The following is a 17,229-nucleotide window of genomic DNA, read 5'->3' on the forward strand; positions in this document are numbered from 1 at the left end:
CTTGGTCTTCCCTTCCTCTCTCCCCGCCCACTTCTCTCCCTCTCCTCTTCCTCTCTCCATCCCTCTCCCCTCTCCTCTCATTCTCTCACGCTCTTCAATAAATCACATTTAAAATAACCTCTATAAACAGCATTTTGATTGAAGACCTACAGTGAGGAAAAAAAGTATTTGATCCCCTGCTGATTTTGTACGTTTGCCCACTGACAAAGAAATTATCAGTCTATAATTTTAATGGTAGGTTTATTTGAACAGTGAGAGACAGAATAACAACAAAAAATTCCAGAAAAACGCATGTAAAAAATGTTATAAATTGATTTGCATTTTAATGAGGGAAATAAGTATTTGACCCCCTCTCAATCAGAAAGATTTCTGGCTCCCAGGTGTCATTTATACAGGTAACGAGCTGAGATTAGGAGCACACTCTTAAAGGGAGTGCTCCTAATCTCAGTTTGTTACCTGTATAAAAGACACCTGTCCACAGAAGCGATCAATCAATCAGATTCCAAACTCTCCACCATGGTCAAGACCAAAGAGCTCTCCAATGATGTCAGGGACAAGATTGTAGACCTACACAAGGCTGGAATGGGCTACAAGACCATCGCCAAGCAGCTTGGTGAGAAGGTGACAACAGTTGGTGCGATTATTCGCAAATGGAAGAAACACTAAAGAACTGTCAATCTCCCTCGGCCTGGGGCTCCATGCAAGATCTCACCTCGTGGAGTTGCAATGATCATGAGAACGGTGAGGAATCAGCCCAGAACTACACGGGAGGATCTTGTCAATGATCTCAAGGCAGCTGGGACCATAGTCACCAAGAAAACAATTGTTAACACACTACGCCGTGAAGGACTGAAATCCTGCAGCGCCCGCAAGATCCCCCTGCTCAAGAAAGCACATATACAGGGCCGTCTGAAGTTTGCCAATGAACATCTGAATGATTCAAAGGAGAACTGGGTGAAAGTGTTGTGGTCAGATGAGACCCAAATTGAGCTCTTTGGCATCAACTCAACTCGCCGTGTTTGGAGGAGGAGGAATGCTGCCTATGACCCCAAGAACACCATCCCCACCGTCAAACACGGAGGTGGAAACATTAAGCTTTGGGGGTGTTTTTCTGCTAAGGGGACAGGACAACTTTACCGCATCATAGGGACGATGGACAGGGCCATGTACCGTCAAATCTTGGGTGAGAACCTCCTTCCCTCAGCCAGGGCATTGAACATGGGTTGTGGATGGGTATTCCAGCATGACAATGACCCAAAACACACGGCCAAGGCAACAAAGGAGTGGCTAAAGAACAAGCACATTAAGGTCCTGGAGTGGCCCATCCAGTCTCCAGACCTTAATCCCATAAAAAATCTGTGGAGGGAGCTGAAGGTTCGAGTTGCCAAACGTCAGCCTCGAAACCTTAATGACTTGGAGAAGATCTGCAAAGAGGAGTGGAACAAAATCCCTCCTGAGATGTGTGCAAACCTGGTGGCCAACTACAAGAAACTTCTGACCTCTGTGATTGCCAACAAGGGTTTTGCCACCAAGTACTAAGTAATGTTTTGCAGAGGGGTCAAATACTTATTTCCCTCATTAAAATGCAAATCAATTTATAACATTTTTGACATGCGTTTTTCTGGATTTCTTTGTTGTCATTCTGTCTCTCACTGTTCAAATAAACCTACCATTAAAATTATAGACTGATAATGTCTTTGTCAGTGGGCAAACATACAAAATCAGCAGGGGATCAAATACTTTTTTCCCTCACTGTATCAGAAGGCCTATCTGTCCACACACCTTGTTTGTACTGACATCCTGCTGTGGGTATTTATTATCCTCCTGTTCTCCAGGTCAGTAAAACTGGGGCAGAGGGATCTGTGTTGGACGAGGCCAAGAATATCAATAAGTCCCTCTCCGCCCTGGGGAACGTCATCTCAGCTCTGGCTGAGGGAACCGTAAGTTATACGTCTCTTTCACTGTGTTGTAGTTCTCTCTGTCTCTCTCTCTCACACACCCACTCTCTGTTCGACTGTGTTGTAGTTCTCGCTCTCTTTCATTCTTTCTTTCTTTCTTTTCTTTCTTTCTTTCTTTCTTTCTTTCTTTCTTTCTTCTCTCTCTTTCTCTCTCTCTCTCTCTCTCTCTCTCTCTCTCTCTCTCTCTCTCTCTCTCTCTCTCTCTCTCTCTCTCTCTCTCTCTCTCTCTCCTCTCTCTCTCCTCTCTCTCTCTCTCTCTCCTCTCTCTCTCTCTCTCTCTCTCTCTCTCCTCTCTCTCTCTCTCCTCTCTCTCTCTCTCTCTCTCTCCTCTCTCTCTCTCTCAATTCAATTCAATTCAATTCAATTCAATTTAAGGGCTTTATTGGCATGGGAAATGTATGTTAACATTGCCAAAGCAAGTGAAGTAGATAGTAAACAAAAGTGAAATCAACAAGAAATATTAACAGTAAACATTACACTCAGAAGTTCCAAAAGAATAAAGACATTTCAAATGTCATATTATGTATATATACAGTGTTTGTAACAATGTGCAAATAGTTAAAAGTACAAATGGGAAAATAAATAAACATAAATATATATTTACAATGGTGTTTGTTCTTCATGGTTGCCCTTTTCTTGTGGCAACAGGTCACAAATCTTGCTGCTGTGATGGCACACTGTGGTATTTCACCCAGTAGATAAGGGAGTTTATCAAAATTGGGTTTGTTTTTCTAATTCTTTGTGGATCTCTGTAATCTGAGGGAAATATGTGTCTCTAATATGGTCATACATTGGAAGGAGGTCAGGAAGTGCAGCTCAGTTTCCACCTCATTTTGTGGGCAGTGTGCGCATAGCCTGCTTCTACACCTGCATTACTAGCTGTTTGGGGTTTTAGGCTGGGTTTCTGTACAGCACTTCGAGATATTAGCTGATGTAAGAAGGGCTATATAAAATAAAATTGATTGATTGATTGATTGCCTTCTCTTGAGAGCCAGGTCTGCCTACGGCGGCCTTTCTCAATAGCCAAGGACTATGCTCACTGAGTCTGTACATAGTCAAAGCTTCCTTAAGTTTGGGTCAGTCACAGTGGTCAGGTATTCTGCCACTGTGTACTCTCTGTTTAGGGCCAAATAACATTCTAGGTTTGCTCTGTTTATTTGTTAATTCTTTCAATGTGTTAAGTAATTCTCTTTTTGTTTTCTTGTGATTTGGTTGGGTCTAATTGTGTTGTTGTTGTTGTCCCAGGGCTCTGTGGGGTCTGTTTGTGTTTGTGAACAGAGCCCCAGGACCAGCTTACTTAGGGGACTCTTCTTCAGGTTTATCTCTCTGTAGGTGATGGCTTTGTTATGGAAGGTTTGGGAATCGCTTCCTTTTAAGTGGTTATAGAATTTAACGCGCTCTTTTCTGGATTTTGATCATTAGTGGGTATCGGCCTAATTATGCTCTGCATGCATTATTTTGTGTTTTTCGTTGTACACAGAGGATCTTTTTGCAGAATTCTGCATGCAGAGTCTCAATTTGGTGTTTGTCCCATTTTGTGAATTCTTTGTTGGTGAGCGGACCACAGACCTCCACAACTCTCTCTCTCACACACACACACACACACACATACACACACACACAAACCTCCGCTCTCTGGTTTGACTGTTGTAGTTCTCTCTCTCTCTCTCTCTCTCTCTCTCTCTCCTTTCTCCTTCTCTCTCTCTCACTCTCTCCTCTCTCCTCTCTCTCTATCTCCTCTCCTCTCTCGCTCTCTCTCTCTATCTCATACTCTCTCTCTCTCTCTCTCCTCTCTCTCTCTCTCTCTCTCTCTCTCTCTCTCTCTCTCTCTCTCTCTCTCTCTCTCTCTCTCTCTCTCTCTCTCTCTCTCTCTCTGTCTCTCCTATTTTACTAAAATGTCCTTTTGCATGTGACGTGAATATAAAAAATTCTATAAAATAGCATTTGGTTACAGATGTTGTCTCATTTGTAAAGCTTCTCTTGATCTCCTCTCTTCCCCTCCTATAGAAAACCCATGTGCCCTACAGAGACAGTAAGATGACCCGTATCCTGCAGGACTCTCTGGGGGGAAACTGTAGGACCACCATTATCATCTGTGCCTCCCCCTCTGTCTACAACGAGGCTGAGACAAAATCCACCCTCATGTTTGGACAGAGGTTAGCACTCATACGACACACACTGTAGGAGGGTGTCCAGTGTATCTCTTCTAGTCAGTCTGCAAGTGTGAATTTATTTGTGTGTAATTATGTGTGTCCTCATGGGGTTGTAGTGAAAATAGAGATTAGATCTCTAATGAGTCTAGGAAGACCAGCTGTGACCTTGTTGTAATGCTGCTGTTTAACCGACAGCCAACAGCGAGGGTGATAAAGAAATCAATGTAGATTACTGGAGTGTTGTAGTTCAGTGTCAGAAAAAACACAGTTCAAGGATGGACAAACTTTTTACCTTCAGTACATACAGTGGGGGAAAAAAGTATTTAGTCAGCCACCAATTGTGCAAGTTCTCCCACTTAACAAGATGAGAGAGGCCTGTAATTTTCATCATAGGTACACGTCAACTATGACAGACAAAATGAGGAAAAAAAATCCAGAAAATCACATTGTAGGATTTTTTATGAATTTATTTGCAAATTATGGTGGAAAATAAGTATTTGGTCAATAACAAAAGTTTCTCAATACTTTGTTATATACCCTTTGTTGGCAATGACACAGGTCAAACGTTTTCTGTAAGTCTTCACAAGGTTTTCACACACTGTTGCTGGTATTTTGGCCCATTCCTCCATGCAGATCTCCTCTAGAGCAGTGATGTTTTGGGACTGTCGCTGGGCAACACGGACTTTCAACTCCCTCCAAAGATTTTCTATGGGGTTGAGATCTGGAGACTGGCTAGGCCACTCCAGGACCTTGAAATGCTTCTTACGAAGCCACTCCTTCGTTGCCCGGGTGGTGTGTTTGGGATCATTGTCATGCTGAAAGACCCAGCCACGTTTCATCTTCAATGCCCTTGCTGATGGAAGGAGGTTTTCACTCAAAATCTCACGATACATGGCCCCATTCATTCTTTCCTTTACACGGATCAGTCGTCCCGGTCCCTTTGCAGAAAAACAGCCCCAAAGCATGATGTTTCCACCCCCATGCTTCACTGTAGGTATGGTGTTCTTTGGATGCAACTCAGCATTCTTTGTCCTCCAAACACGACGAGTTGAGTTTTTACCAAAAAGTTCTATTTTGGTTTCATCTGACCATATGCCATTCTCCCAATCCTCTTCTGGATCATCCAAATGCACTCTAGCAAACTTCAGACGGGCCTGGACATGTACTGGCTTAAGCAGGGGGACACGTCTTGCACTGCAGGATTTGAGTCCCTGGCGGCGTAGTGTGTTACTGATGGTAGGCTTTGTTACTTTGGTCCCAGCTCTCTGCAGGTCATTCACTAGGTCCCCCCGTGTGGTTCTGGGATTTTTGCTCACCGTTCTTGTGATCATTTTGACCCCACGGGGTGAGATCTTGCGTGAAGCCCCAGATCGAGGGAGATTATCAGTGGTCTTGTATGTCTTCCATTTCCTAATAATTGCTCCCACAGTTGATTTCTTCAAACCAAGCTGCTTACCTATTGCAGATTCAGTCTTCCCAGCCTGGTGCAGGTCTACAATTTTGTTTCTGGTGTCCTTTGACAGCTCTTTGGTCTTGGCCATAGTGGAGTTTGGAGTGTGACTGTTTGAGGTTGTGGACAGGTGTCTTTTATACTGATAACAAGTTCAAACAGGTGCCATTAATACAGGTAACGAGTGGAGGACAGAGGAGCCTCTTAAAGAAGAAGTTACAGGTTTGTGAGAGCCAGAAATCTTGCTTGTTTGTAGGTGACCAAATACTTATTTTCCACCATAATTTGCAAATAAATTCATAAAAAATCCTACAATGTGATTTTCTGGGGAAAAAATTCTCAATTTGTCTGTCATAGTTGACGTGTACCTATGATGAAAATTACAGGCCTCTCTCATCTTTTTAAGTGGGAGAACTTGCACAATTGGTGGCTGACTAAATACTTTTTTCCCCCACTGTATACACTATTTGTGCATAATACTAATATATGCCCTCTTTCATAAGCAATTCCCTTGCCAATGGACTTCCATCCATCAATTCCAACCTGATGGAATTCTCTCTCTCTCTCTCTCTCTCTCTCTCTCTCTCTCTCTCTCTCTCTCTCTCTCTCTCTCTCTTTCTCTCTCTCTCTCTCTCTCTCTCTCTCTCTCTCGCTCTCTCTCCTCTCTCTCTCTCTCTCTCTCTCTCTCTCTCTCTCTAATGTTGCAGAGCGAAGACCATTAAGAACACAGTGTCAGTGAACCAAGAGCTGACAGCTGAGGAATGGAAGAAGAAGTATGAGAAGGAGAAAGAGAAGACTAAAGGCCTGAAATACGTAATCCAGAAGCTAGAGACCGAGCTCAAACGCTGGAGGAAAGGTAACAAAGAAAGAGAGTAGAGGAGTGAGAGAGAGAATGAGAAAGAGAGAGAGCTGTGTAGCAATTATGGTCGAATCAGACTAGAATCCTGATAAGTGCATCTCGAATGCAAGGCACACACAGTACATGGAAATCAGTATGATCATTTACACAAACCCACTGTCATTTATTTGACTGTGCTCCTAGTTACTCTACTACAGGAGCATCAGAGAGACTTTAGATGTTTGCAGACATCTCCCAGCTACTCCTGGAATATGGAAGCTAAGGACTTAACTTGTATTCAGAGCTCATGGGGTTGTAGGGGATGTTGAACCCCGTTTTGATTTTTATTAAATTGCTTTGATAAAAGTCATATAGAAGACCTCTGGATGACTCAGAGGAGTTTTGTTCATCCTATTCACATTGTAGAGTCACTGAACACATACAGTGCATTCGGAAAGTATTCAGACCCCTTCCCTTTTTCCACATTTTGTTACGTTACAGCCTTATTCTAAAATGAATTAAATTAATTGTTTTCCTCATCAATCAACACACAATGACAATGTGAAAACAGGTTTTTAGAAATGTTTGCATTTTACATTTTAGTCATTTAGCAGACGCTCTTATCCAGAGCGACTTACAGTTAGTGAGTGCATACATTTTTCATAGGTGTTCAGACCCTTTGCTATTAGTCTAAAAATTGAGCTCAGGTGCTTCCTGTTTCAATTGATCATCCTTGAAATATTTCTACAACTTGATTGGAGTCCACCAGTGAGAATTCAATTGATTGGACATGATTTGGAAAGGCAAACACCTGTCTATATAAGGTCCCAAAGTTGACAGTGCATGTCAGAGTAAAAACCAAGCCATGAGGTCGAAGTAATTGTCCGTAGAGCTCAGAGACAGGATTGTGTTGAGGCAAAGATCTGGGGAAGGGTACCAAAACATTTCTGCAGCATTGAAGATCCCCAAGAACAGAGTGGCCTCCATCATTCTTAAATGGAAGAGTTTTGGAACCACAAAGAGTCTTACTAAAGCTGGCCGCCTGGCCAAACTGAGCAATCGGGGGAGAAGGGCCTTGGTCAGGGAGGTGACCAAAAACCCGATGGTCACTCTGACAGAGCTCCAGAGTTCCTCTGTGTAGATGGAAAAAACTTCCAGAAGGACAACCATCTCTGCAGCAATCCACCAATCAGGCCTTTATGGTAGAGTGGCCAGACGGAAGCCACTCCTCAGTAAAAGGCACATGACAGCCCGCTTGGAGTTTGCCAAAAGGCACCTAAAGGACTCTCAGACCATGAGAAACAAGATTCTCTGGTCTGATGAATCCAAGATTGAACTCTTTGGCCTGAATGCCAAGCGTCACGTCTGGAGGAAACCTGGCACCTTCCCTACGGTGAAGCATGGTGGTGGCAGCATCATGCTGTGGGGATGTTTTTCAGTGGCAGGGACTGGGAGACTAGTCAGGATCGAGGGAAAGATGAATGGAGCAAAGTACAGAGAGATCCTTTATAAAAACCTGCTCCAGAGCGCTCAGGACCTTAGACTGGGCGAAGGTTCACCTTCCAACAGCACAACGACCCTAAGCACACAGCCAAGACAACACAGGAGAGGCTGTGAACCCGATCGAACGTCCCTTGAGAGACCTGACAATAGCTGTGCAGCGAAGCTCCCCATCCAACCTGACAGAGCTTGAGAGGATCTGCAGAGAAGAATGGAAGAAACTCCCCAAATACAGGTGTGCCAAGCTTGTAGCGTCAACAAAGTACTGAGTACTTTTTTTTACAGCCCTCTAACCAATTGTACTATTATGTGTGTTTTTACGCGTTATTTGTAATTTATTCTGTACATAATTTACATTTACATTTACGTCATTTAGCAGACGCTCTTATCCAGAGCGACTTACAAATAATGTTTCTGCCATCGTCTCTTATAACCAAAAAGAGCTTCTGGATATCAGGACTGCGAATACTCACCTCGTATTGGACAAATATTTCTTCAACAAATCGGACGCCAAGGATATCCTACAGACACCCGACAAGGCCCAAATCCCCGTCATTTGCATGAGAAAGAGACGGAGATATCGTGGACGTAGGTCGGGGTGCCTTGTAAGGATCCGACGGCGAGCGAGTAAACTGCCTCTTCCATCAATCCTATTAGCCAATGTTCAATCATTTGAGAATAAATTGGATGACCTATGATTACAGTTATCCTACCAACGGGACATTAAAAACTGTAATATCTTATGTTTCAACAAGTCGTGGCTGAACGACGACATGGACAACATACAGCTAGCGGGCTATACGCTACATCGGCAGGATAGAACGGCTGACTCCGGTAAGACAAGGGGTGGCGGTCTGTGTATATTTGTAAACAACAGCTGGTGCACAAAATCAAATAATAAGGATGTCTCAAGGTTTTGCTCGCCTGAGGTAGAGTATCTTATGATAAGCTGTAGACCACACTATTTACCAAGAGAGTTTTCATCTATATTTTTCATAGCTGTCTATTTACCACCACAAACCAATGCTGGCATTAAGATTGCACTGATTGAGCTGTATAAGGCCATAAGTGAACAGGAAAACGCTCATCCAGAGGCAGTGCTCCTAGTTGCCGGCGGACTTTAATGCAGGGAAACTTAAATCCGTTCTACCTAATTTCTATAATGTTAAATGTGCAATCAGAGGAAAATAAACTCTAGACCACCTTTACTCCACACACAGAGATACATACAAAGCTCTCCCTCGCCCTCCATTTGGCAAATGTGACCATAACTCTATCCTCCTGATTCCTGCTTATAAGCAAAAACTAAAGTAGGAAGCACCAGTGACTCGGTTAATAAAAAGTGGTCAGATGACGCAGATGCTAAGCTACAGGACTGTTTTGCTACCACAGACTGGAATATGTTCCGGGATTCTTCAGATAGCATTGAGGAGTACACCACATCGGTCACTGGCTTCATCAATAAGTGCATCGATGATGTCGTCCCCACAATGACTGTACGTACATACCCCAACCAGAAGCCATGGATTACAGGCAACATCCGCACTGAGCTAAAGGGTAGAGCTGCCGCTTTCAAGGAGCGTCTCTCTAACCCGGACGCTTATAAGAAATCCTGCTATGCCCTCCGACGAACCATCAAACAGGCAAAGAGTCAATACAGGACTAAGATTAAATCCTACTACACCGGCTCTGACGCTCGTCGGATGTGGCAGGGCTTGAAAACTATTACAGACTACAAAGGGAAGCACAGCCGCGAGCTGCCCAGTGACACAAGACTTCCAGACGAGCTAAACCACTTCTATGCTCGCTTCGAGGCAAGCAACACTGAAGCATGCATGAGAGCACCAGCTGTTCCGGATAACTATGTGATCATGCTCTCCGTAGCCAATGTGAGTAAGACTTTTAAGCAGGTCAACATTCACAAGGCCGCAGGGCCAGACGGATTACCAGGACGTGTACTCCGAGCATGTGCTGACCAACTGGCAAGTGTCTTCACTGACATTTTCAACATGTCCCTGACTGAGTCTGTAATTCCAACATGTTTCAAGCAGACCACCATAGTCCCCGTGCCCAAGGACACTAAGATAACCTGCCTAAATGACTACCGACCCGTAGCACTGACGTCTGTAGCCATGAAGTGCTTTGAAAGGCTGGTCATGGCTGACATCAACACCATTATCCCAGAAACCCTAGACCCACTCCAATTTGCATACCGCCCCAACAGATCCACAGATGATGCAATCTCTATTGCACTCCACACTGCCCTTTCCCACCTGGACAAGAGGAACACCTACGTGAGAATGTTATTCATTGACTACAGCTCAGCATTCAACACCATAGTGCCCTCAAAGCTCATCACTAAGCTAAGGATCCTGGGACTAAATACCTCCCTCTTCAACTGGATCCTGGACTTCCTGACGGGCCGCCCCCCCAGGTGGTAAGGGTAGGTAACAACACATCTGCCACACTGATCCTCTACACAGGGGCCCCTCAGGGGTGCGTGCTCAGTCCCCTCCTGTACTCCCTGTTCACCCATGACTGCATGGCCAGGCACGACTCCAACACCATCATTAAGTTTGCCGACGACACAACAGTTGTAGGCCTGATCACCGACAACGATGAGACAGCCTATAGGGAGGAGGTCAGAGACCTGGCCGTGTGGTGCCAGGATAACAACCTCTCCCTCAACGTGACCAAGACAAAGGAGATGATTGTGGACTACAGGGAAAAAAAAGAGGACTGAGCACGCCCCCATTCTCATCGACGGGGCTGTAGTGGAACAGGTTGAGAGCTTCAAGTTCCTTGGTGTCCACATCACCAACGAACTATCATGGTCCAAACACACCAAGGCAGTCGTGAAGAGGGCACGACAATACCTATTCCCCCTCAGGAGACTGAAAAGATTTGGCATTGGTCCTCAAATCCTCAAAAAGTTATACAGCTGCACCATCGAGAGCATCCTGACTGCTTGCATCACCGCCTGGTATGGCAACTGCTCGGCCTCCGACCGCAAGGCACTACAGAGGGTAGTACGTACAGCTCAGTACATCACTGGGGCCAAGCTTCCTGCCATCCAGGACCTCTATACCAGGCGGTGTCAGAGGAAGGCCCTCAAAATTGTCAAAGACTCCAGCCACCCTAGTCATAGACTGTTCTCTCTGCTACCGCACGGCAAGCGGTACCGGAGTGCCAAGTCTAGATCCAAAAGACTTCTCAACAGCTTCTACCCCCAAGGCCATAAGACTCCTGAACAGCTAATCATGGCTACCCGGACTATTTGCATTGCCCCCCCACCCCATCTTTTTACGCTGCTGCTACTCTGTTAATTATTTATGCATAGTCACTTTAACTCTACCCACATGTACATATTACTCCAACTACCTCAACTAGCCGGTGCCCCCCTGTATATATAGCCTCCCTACTGTTATTTTATTTTACTTCTGCTCTTTTTTTCACAACACTTTTTTGTTGTTGTTTTATTTTACTTTTTTATTAAAAAATAAATACACTGTTGGTTAAGGGCTGTAAGTAAGCATTTCACTGTAATGTCTGCACCTGTTGTATTCGGCGCATGTGGCCAATAAAATTTGATTTGATTAGATTTTAGTAAAGGGTCAGTTTTTTAAAATACATTTGCTAGAATTTCTAAAAACCTGTTTTTGCTTTTTCATTATGGGGTATTGTGTGTAGATTGATGAGGGAAAAAACAGTTTAATCAATTTTAGAATAATGCTGTAACAAAATGTGGAAAAAGTAAAGGGGTCTGAATACTATCCGAATGCACTGTATGTGTAGAATATGCTTCTCTAATGGGGTAGAATGGGGACTGAGGATGTTTTCCAAAACCACACATCCGTTCACTCATTCTGTTTCCAGTTCTGTCATTTACTCACTGCTTAGTTCTCCCTTTGCAAGCTTTGTTTTTTCAAAATAAAACTTTGTCAGAATAAATAGGTCGGTTGATGTTAGGATTTTGGCCAGCAGGCAATTTGGCGTCTTAGTTTCGGCTATGTTCTGAGTGAGTGACCTGGATAGAGGATGTTGTCTCTCAAAGTAATGGCCTTATTTAGACTTATTCTGTTTTCATCAAAAGTATGTTCATCATGAAATGCATTCTGGATACTATGTTTGCAACGATCACAGCCCTCCAATCAGTACTCAGGCAGCAACCTGCTGTGCTTATATGCCTCCCTTTGTACTTTTGTATTCATGAGATTGTGCAGATTGTGAATAATATTAGTAAGCACACATATCTCCTATTTGCATTGCAAAATAATGCAAGCTGTAAGGCATCAACAGATTGTTGATACTCCCAAATGGGGTACATTGTATATTCATGCAGCATGTGAAGACCAGTATGGTCAGGGTTCTCCATTGTGGAGGATAGAGAGAGATGTAATGTCACAATATTCTAGCAGTGCGCCCACCACAGTATACTGTATTAGCTGACGGTGCGGACTGACTGTTGCCACGGCTACCCATCATTTCTTTACTGAAAGTGTATTTCCACTCTCTCTCAGAGATAAGATAACACATTCAGACGCTGCATTGTAGATTAGCCACAGCTACAAATGCCCAGACGGTCCTTGAAGATGGCAGAGTGCTCTCTGACTCTGGATCTCTGAAGTAGAAGTTCCCCCCACCCCCCTCCCTGAGCTCTGTCTGCTTATAACTCTACCTCCCACCTCCGCCCCCATCCCTCGCTTTTCCGCCTTATCTCAAGGTCTGCATGAGAGCTACACAACACAGACTCATCCATCTTTCCCCCTTTCTGCTGTGAGAGGATTATCTCTGGGTGTGTTGGTGTTTGGCTGGTCGGCACGGTCGGGGGCTAAGCCTCTTGCCTGGGGTCTGCCAGCGGGTATCAGCCTCATCACCTGTCACATTCTACATGTCCCAATGTCCCTGTCTCCTGTGGAAATGGCACTGTCAGGGGTTTGTGTTGGGCTGTGTTCTGTTTATGGGATGGAACGAAAGTAGTTACACAGAGATAATAGAAATGATTCTCCTCTGAGCTAAGACGATTTCTGTACAGTTTGTTTTGTTTCTCCCTCACTCTCATGTTATGAATGTGATAAGGATGTATAGGCACATTTAGTGAGCTAAAATCTGTCAAAGCTGTCCATGCTTTCCCTCTCCATAACCAAACAACTTACAGTGCATTCAGAACGTAAATAAATAAATCATCATCAATCTACACACAATACCCCATAATGACAAATCAAAAACAGGTTTTTAGACATTTTTGCAAATGTAAAATAATATTTAAAAAATACCTTATTTACGTAAGTATTGAGACCCTTTGCTATGAGACTCGAAATTGAGCTCAGGTGAATCCTGTTTCAATTGACCATCCTTGAGATGTTTCTACAACTTGATTGGAGTCCACCTGTGGTAAATTCAATTGATTGGACATGATTTGGAAAGGCACACGTCTGTCTATATAAGGTCCCACAGTTGACAGTGCATGTCAGAGCAAAAACCAAGCCATGAGGTTGAAGGAATTGTCCATAGAGCGCCGAGACAGGATTGTGTCGAGGCACAGATCTGGGGAAGGGTACCAAAAATGTCTGCAGCATTGAAAGTCCCCAAGAACACTGGGGCCTCCATCATTCTTAAATGGAAGAAGTTTGGAACCACCAAGACTCTTCCTAGAGCTGGCCGCCTGGCCAAACTGAGCAATCGGGGGAGAAGGGCCTTGGTCAGGGAGGTGACCAAGAACCCGATGGTCACTCTGACAGAGCTCCAGAGTTCCTCTGTGGGGATGGGAGAACCTTCCAGAAGGACAACCATCTCTGCAGCACTACACCAATCAGGCCTTTATAGTAGAGTGGCCAGAAGGAAGCCACTCCTCAGTAAAAGGCACATGACAGCCCGCTTGGAGTTTGCCAAAAGGCACCTAAAGTACTCTCAAGACCATGAGAAACAAGATTCTCTGGTCTGATGAAACAAAAATGTAACTCATTGGCCTAAATGCCAAGTGTCACATCTGGAGGTGGCAGCATCATGCTGTGGGGATGTTTTTCAGCGGCAGGGACTGGGAGACTAGTCAGGAACGAGGGGAAAGATGAACGGAGCAAAGTACAGAGAGATCCTTGATGAAAACCTGCTCCAGAGCGCTCAGGACGTCAGACTGGGGCGAAGGTTCACCTTCCAACAGGACAATGACCCTAAGCACACAGCCAAGACAACGCAGGAGTGGCTTCGGGACAAGTCTCTGAATGTCCTTGAGTGGCCCAGCCAGAGCCCGAACTTGAACCTGATCGAACATCTCTGGAGAGACCTGAAAATAGCTGTGCAGCCACACTCCCCATCCAACCTGACAGAGCTTGCGAGGATCTGCAGAGAAGAATGGAAGAAACTCCCCAAATACAGGTGTGCCAAGCTTGTAGTATCATACCCAAGAAGACTCAAGGCTGTAATCACCGCCTAAGGTGCTTATGTACTTATGTAAATGTAATATTTCAGTGTTTTATGTTTAATATATTTGCAAAAATTGCTTTGTCATTATGGGGTATTACGTGTAGATTGATGAGGGAAAAAACTATTTTATCAATTTTAGAATGAGGCTGTAACGTAACAAAATGTGGAAAAGGTCAAGGTGTCTGAATACCTTCCGAATGCACTGTACATGTTTGGTTGAGGTCCATCACTCTAACCTCTGCTGCCACCCTCCCCCTTACCTCTCTCCCCCCTCCCTCCCTCCCTCTCCCAGGTGAGGCTGTTCCAGTGGAGGAACAGCTGAGCAGTAAGGAGAAAAAGAGCAACAGTGGTGATGCCATGGCCACGCCCATGATTGACACCATCGCCCCACCCCCTGTCCCGCTATTGGACGAGGAGAAGACCCGATACGAGGGGCTCATCACCGACTTGTACCAGCAGCTGGATGACAAGGTGGGTGGGCCAGAGAGGATGGGGTGGGGATTCCCAGTCTTGATGTTCTCAGTTTCCGATAATTCAGAGAGCACATGAATGCAGCATGATGACTCACTGAGTGATGAGTGGTCATGGTCATGAATAACTGGAAAGGGGCTATGTCTGTGGTTAATTGAAGTGGGACAGTTTGTAGATTTTATGAACCACACGATGGCTTTAATCATATGCAAATACTATATAATCACATACATGCATAATTCTGTGGAATTCTTGTAAATCTGGTTTGATGATCCAGACATTTACCTAATAAGGGGTGATTAGATTGATTATCCTTAGGTCATAACGCTCAAGTCAATTAACTGTTGGGAAAATAAACAGATTGGTGTGCACACAAATCCCTCTCACACTAGCAGCCATAGCCCTGCATTAGCTAGCTCCCCCCCAAAAAGTGGAGTACAGACTCTTGGTCAATCCCAACGTGAATGCAACATTTCTGTATTGTATTTTTCTTCTTTCCTCCTATCTCAGGATGATGAGATCAACCAACACAGTCAGTTGGCAGAGAAGTTCAAAGAGCAGATGATCGATCAAGATGAGGTGAGTTTATCCAACCCTATACAACATATCTCCGTCATCTACAGTCGTGGTCAAATGTTTTGAGAATGACACAAGTATTGGTCTTCACAAAGTTCGCGGTTCAGTGTTATGAGATATTTTTGTCAGATGTTACTATGGTATACTGAAGTATAATTACAAGCATTCCATAAGTGTCAAAGGCTTTTATTGACAATTACATTAAGTTTATGCAAAGAGTCAATATTTGCAGTGTTGACCCTTCTTTTTCAAGACCTCTGCAATCTGCCCTGGCATGCTGTCAATTAACTTCTGGGCCACATCCTGACTGATGGCAGCCCATTCTTGCATAATCAATGCTTGGAGTTTGTCAGAATTTGTGGGTTTTTGTTTGTCCACCCGCCTCTTGAGGATCGACCACAAATTCTCAATGGGATTAAGGTCTGGGGAGTTTCCTGGCAATGGACCCAAAATGTCGATGTTTTGTTCCCCGAGCCACTTAGTTATCACTTTTGCCTTATGGCAAGGTGCTCCATCATGCTGGAAAAGGCATTGGTCGTCACCAAACTGTTCTTGGATGGTTGGGAGAAGTTGCTCTCGGAGGATGTGTACCATTCTTTATTCATGGCTGTGTTCTTAGGCAAAAATGTGAGTGAGCCCACTCCCTTGGCTAAGAAGCAACCCCACACATGGTCTCAGGATGCTTTACTGTTGGCATGACACAGGATTGATGTTAGCGCTCACCTTGTCTTGACAAGGTGTTTTCCGGCTGCCCCAAACAATCGGAAAGGGGATTCATCAGAGAAAATGACTTTACCCCAGTCCTCAGCAGTCCAATCCCTGTACCTTTTGCAGAATATCAGTCTGTCCCTGATGTTTTTCCTGGAGAGAAGTGGCTTCTTTGCTGCCCTTCTTGACACCAGGCCATCCTCCAAAAGTATTCGCCTCACTGTGCGTGCAGATGCACTCACACCTGCCTGCTGCCATTCCTGAGCAAGCTCTGCACTGGTGGTGCAGCTGAATCAGCTTTAGGAGACGGTCCTGGCGCTTACTGGACTTTCTTGGGCGCCCTGAGGCCTTCTTCACAACAATTGAACCTCTCTCCTTGAAGTTCTTGATGATCAGATAAATGGTTGATTTAGGTGCAATCTTACTAGCAGCAATATCCTTGCCTGTGAAGCCCTTTTTGTGCAAAGTAATGATGATGGCATGTGTTTCCTTGCAGGTAACCATGGTTAACAGAGGAAGAACAATGATTTCAGCACCACCCTCCTTTTAAAGCTTCCAGTCTGTTATTCTAACTCAATCAGCATGACAGAGTGATCTCCAGCCTTGTCCTCGTCAACACTCTCACCTGTGTTAACGAGAGAATCACTGACATGATGGCAGCTGGTCCTTTTGTGGCAGGGCTGAAATGCAGTGGAAAAGTTTGTTGGGGAATAAGTTAATTTTCATGGCAAAGAGGGACTTTGCAATTCATTGCAATTCATCTGATCACTCTTCATGACATTCTGGAGTATATGCAAATTGCCATCAGCAAAACTGAGGCAGCAGACTTTGTGAAAATTAGTATTTGTGTCATTCTCAAAACTTTTGACCACGACTGTCTCATAGATTGACATTGTATAACTTGATAAAAGTGAAGGAATTCATCAAATTGAATTAGTGCAATGAACAAAGGAGTATGTTTTTACACTCATAAACAGAGTACATAACTTGAATTTGTGTTTATTGCCATCTAGTGGTGACATATGGATCTGCATTAGATATACACTGAGTATACCAACCATTAGGAATGCCTTCCTAATATTGAGTTGCCACCCCCACCCCTCCCCCCATTTTACCCTCAGAACAGCCTCAATTCGTCGATTCATGAACTCT

The 17,229-nt window shown here is 44.4% G+C and overlaps 1 protein-coding gene across 1 annotated transcript in view; it reads left to right on the top strand.

Moving 5' to 3' along the window:
* kif5c (kinesin family member 5C) overlaps positions 1-17,229 on the top strand; it is a gene marked incomplete at its 3' end in the record, with an annotated part of 62,065 nt that overhangs the window by 21,069 nt on the left and 23,767 nt on the right. Inside the window, exons 9-13 of the mRNA XM_084179461.1 lie at positions 1,836-1,940; positions 3,966-4,114; positions 6,269-6,417; positions 14,615-14,793; positions 15,304-15,372. Of these exons, the coding sequence (XP_084035587.1) occupies positions 1,836-1,940; positions 3,966-4,114; positions 6,269-6,417; positions 14,615-14,793; positions 15,304-15,372 (651 nt within the window). The remainder of the gene's footprint in view (positions 1-1,835; positions 1,941-3,965; positions 4,115-6,268; positions 6,418-14,614; positions 14,794-15,303; positions 15,373-17,229) is intronic.

The sequence above is a fragment of the Coregonus lavaretus genome (genome assembly GCF_964263955.1).
Source record: "Coregonus lavaretus genome assembly, chromosome: 16".
NCBI lineage: Eukaryota > Metazoa > Chordata > Actinopteri > Salmoniformes > Salmonidae > Coregonus > Coregonus lavaretus.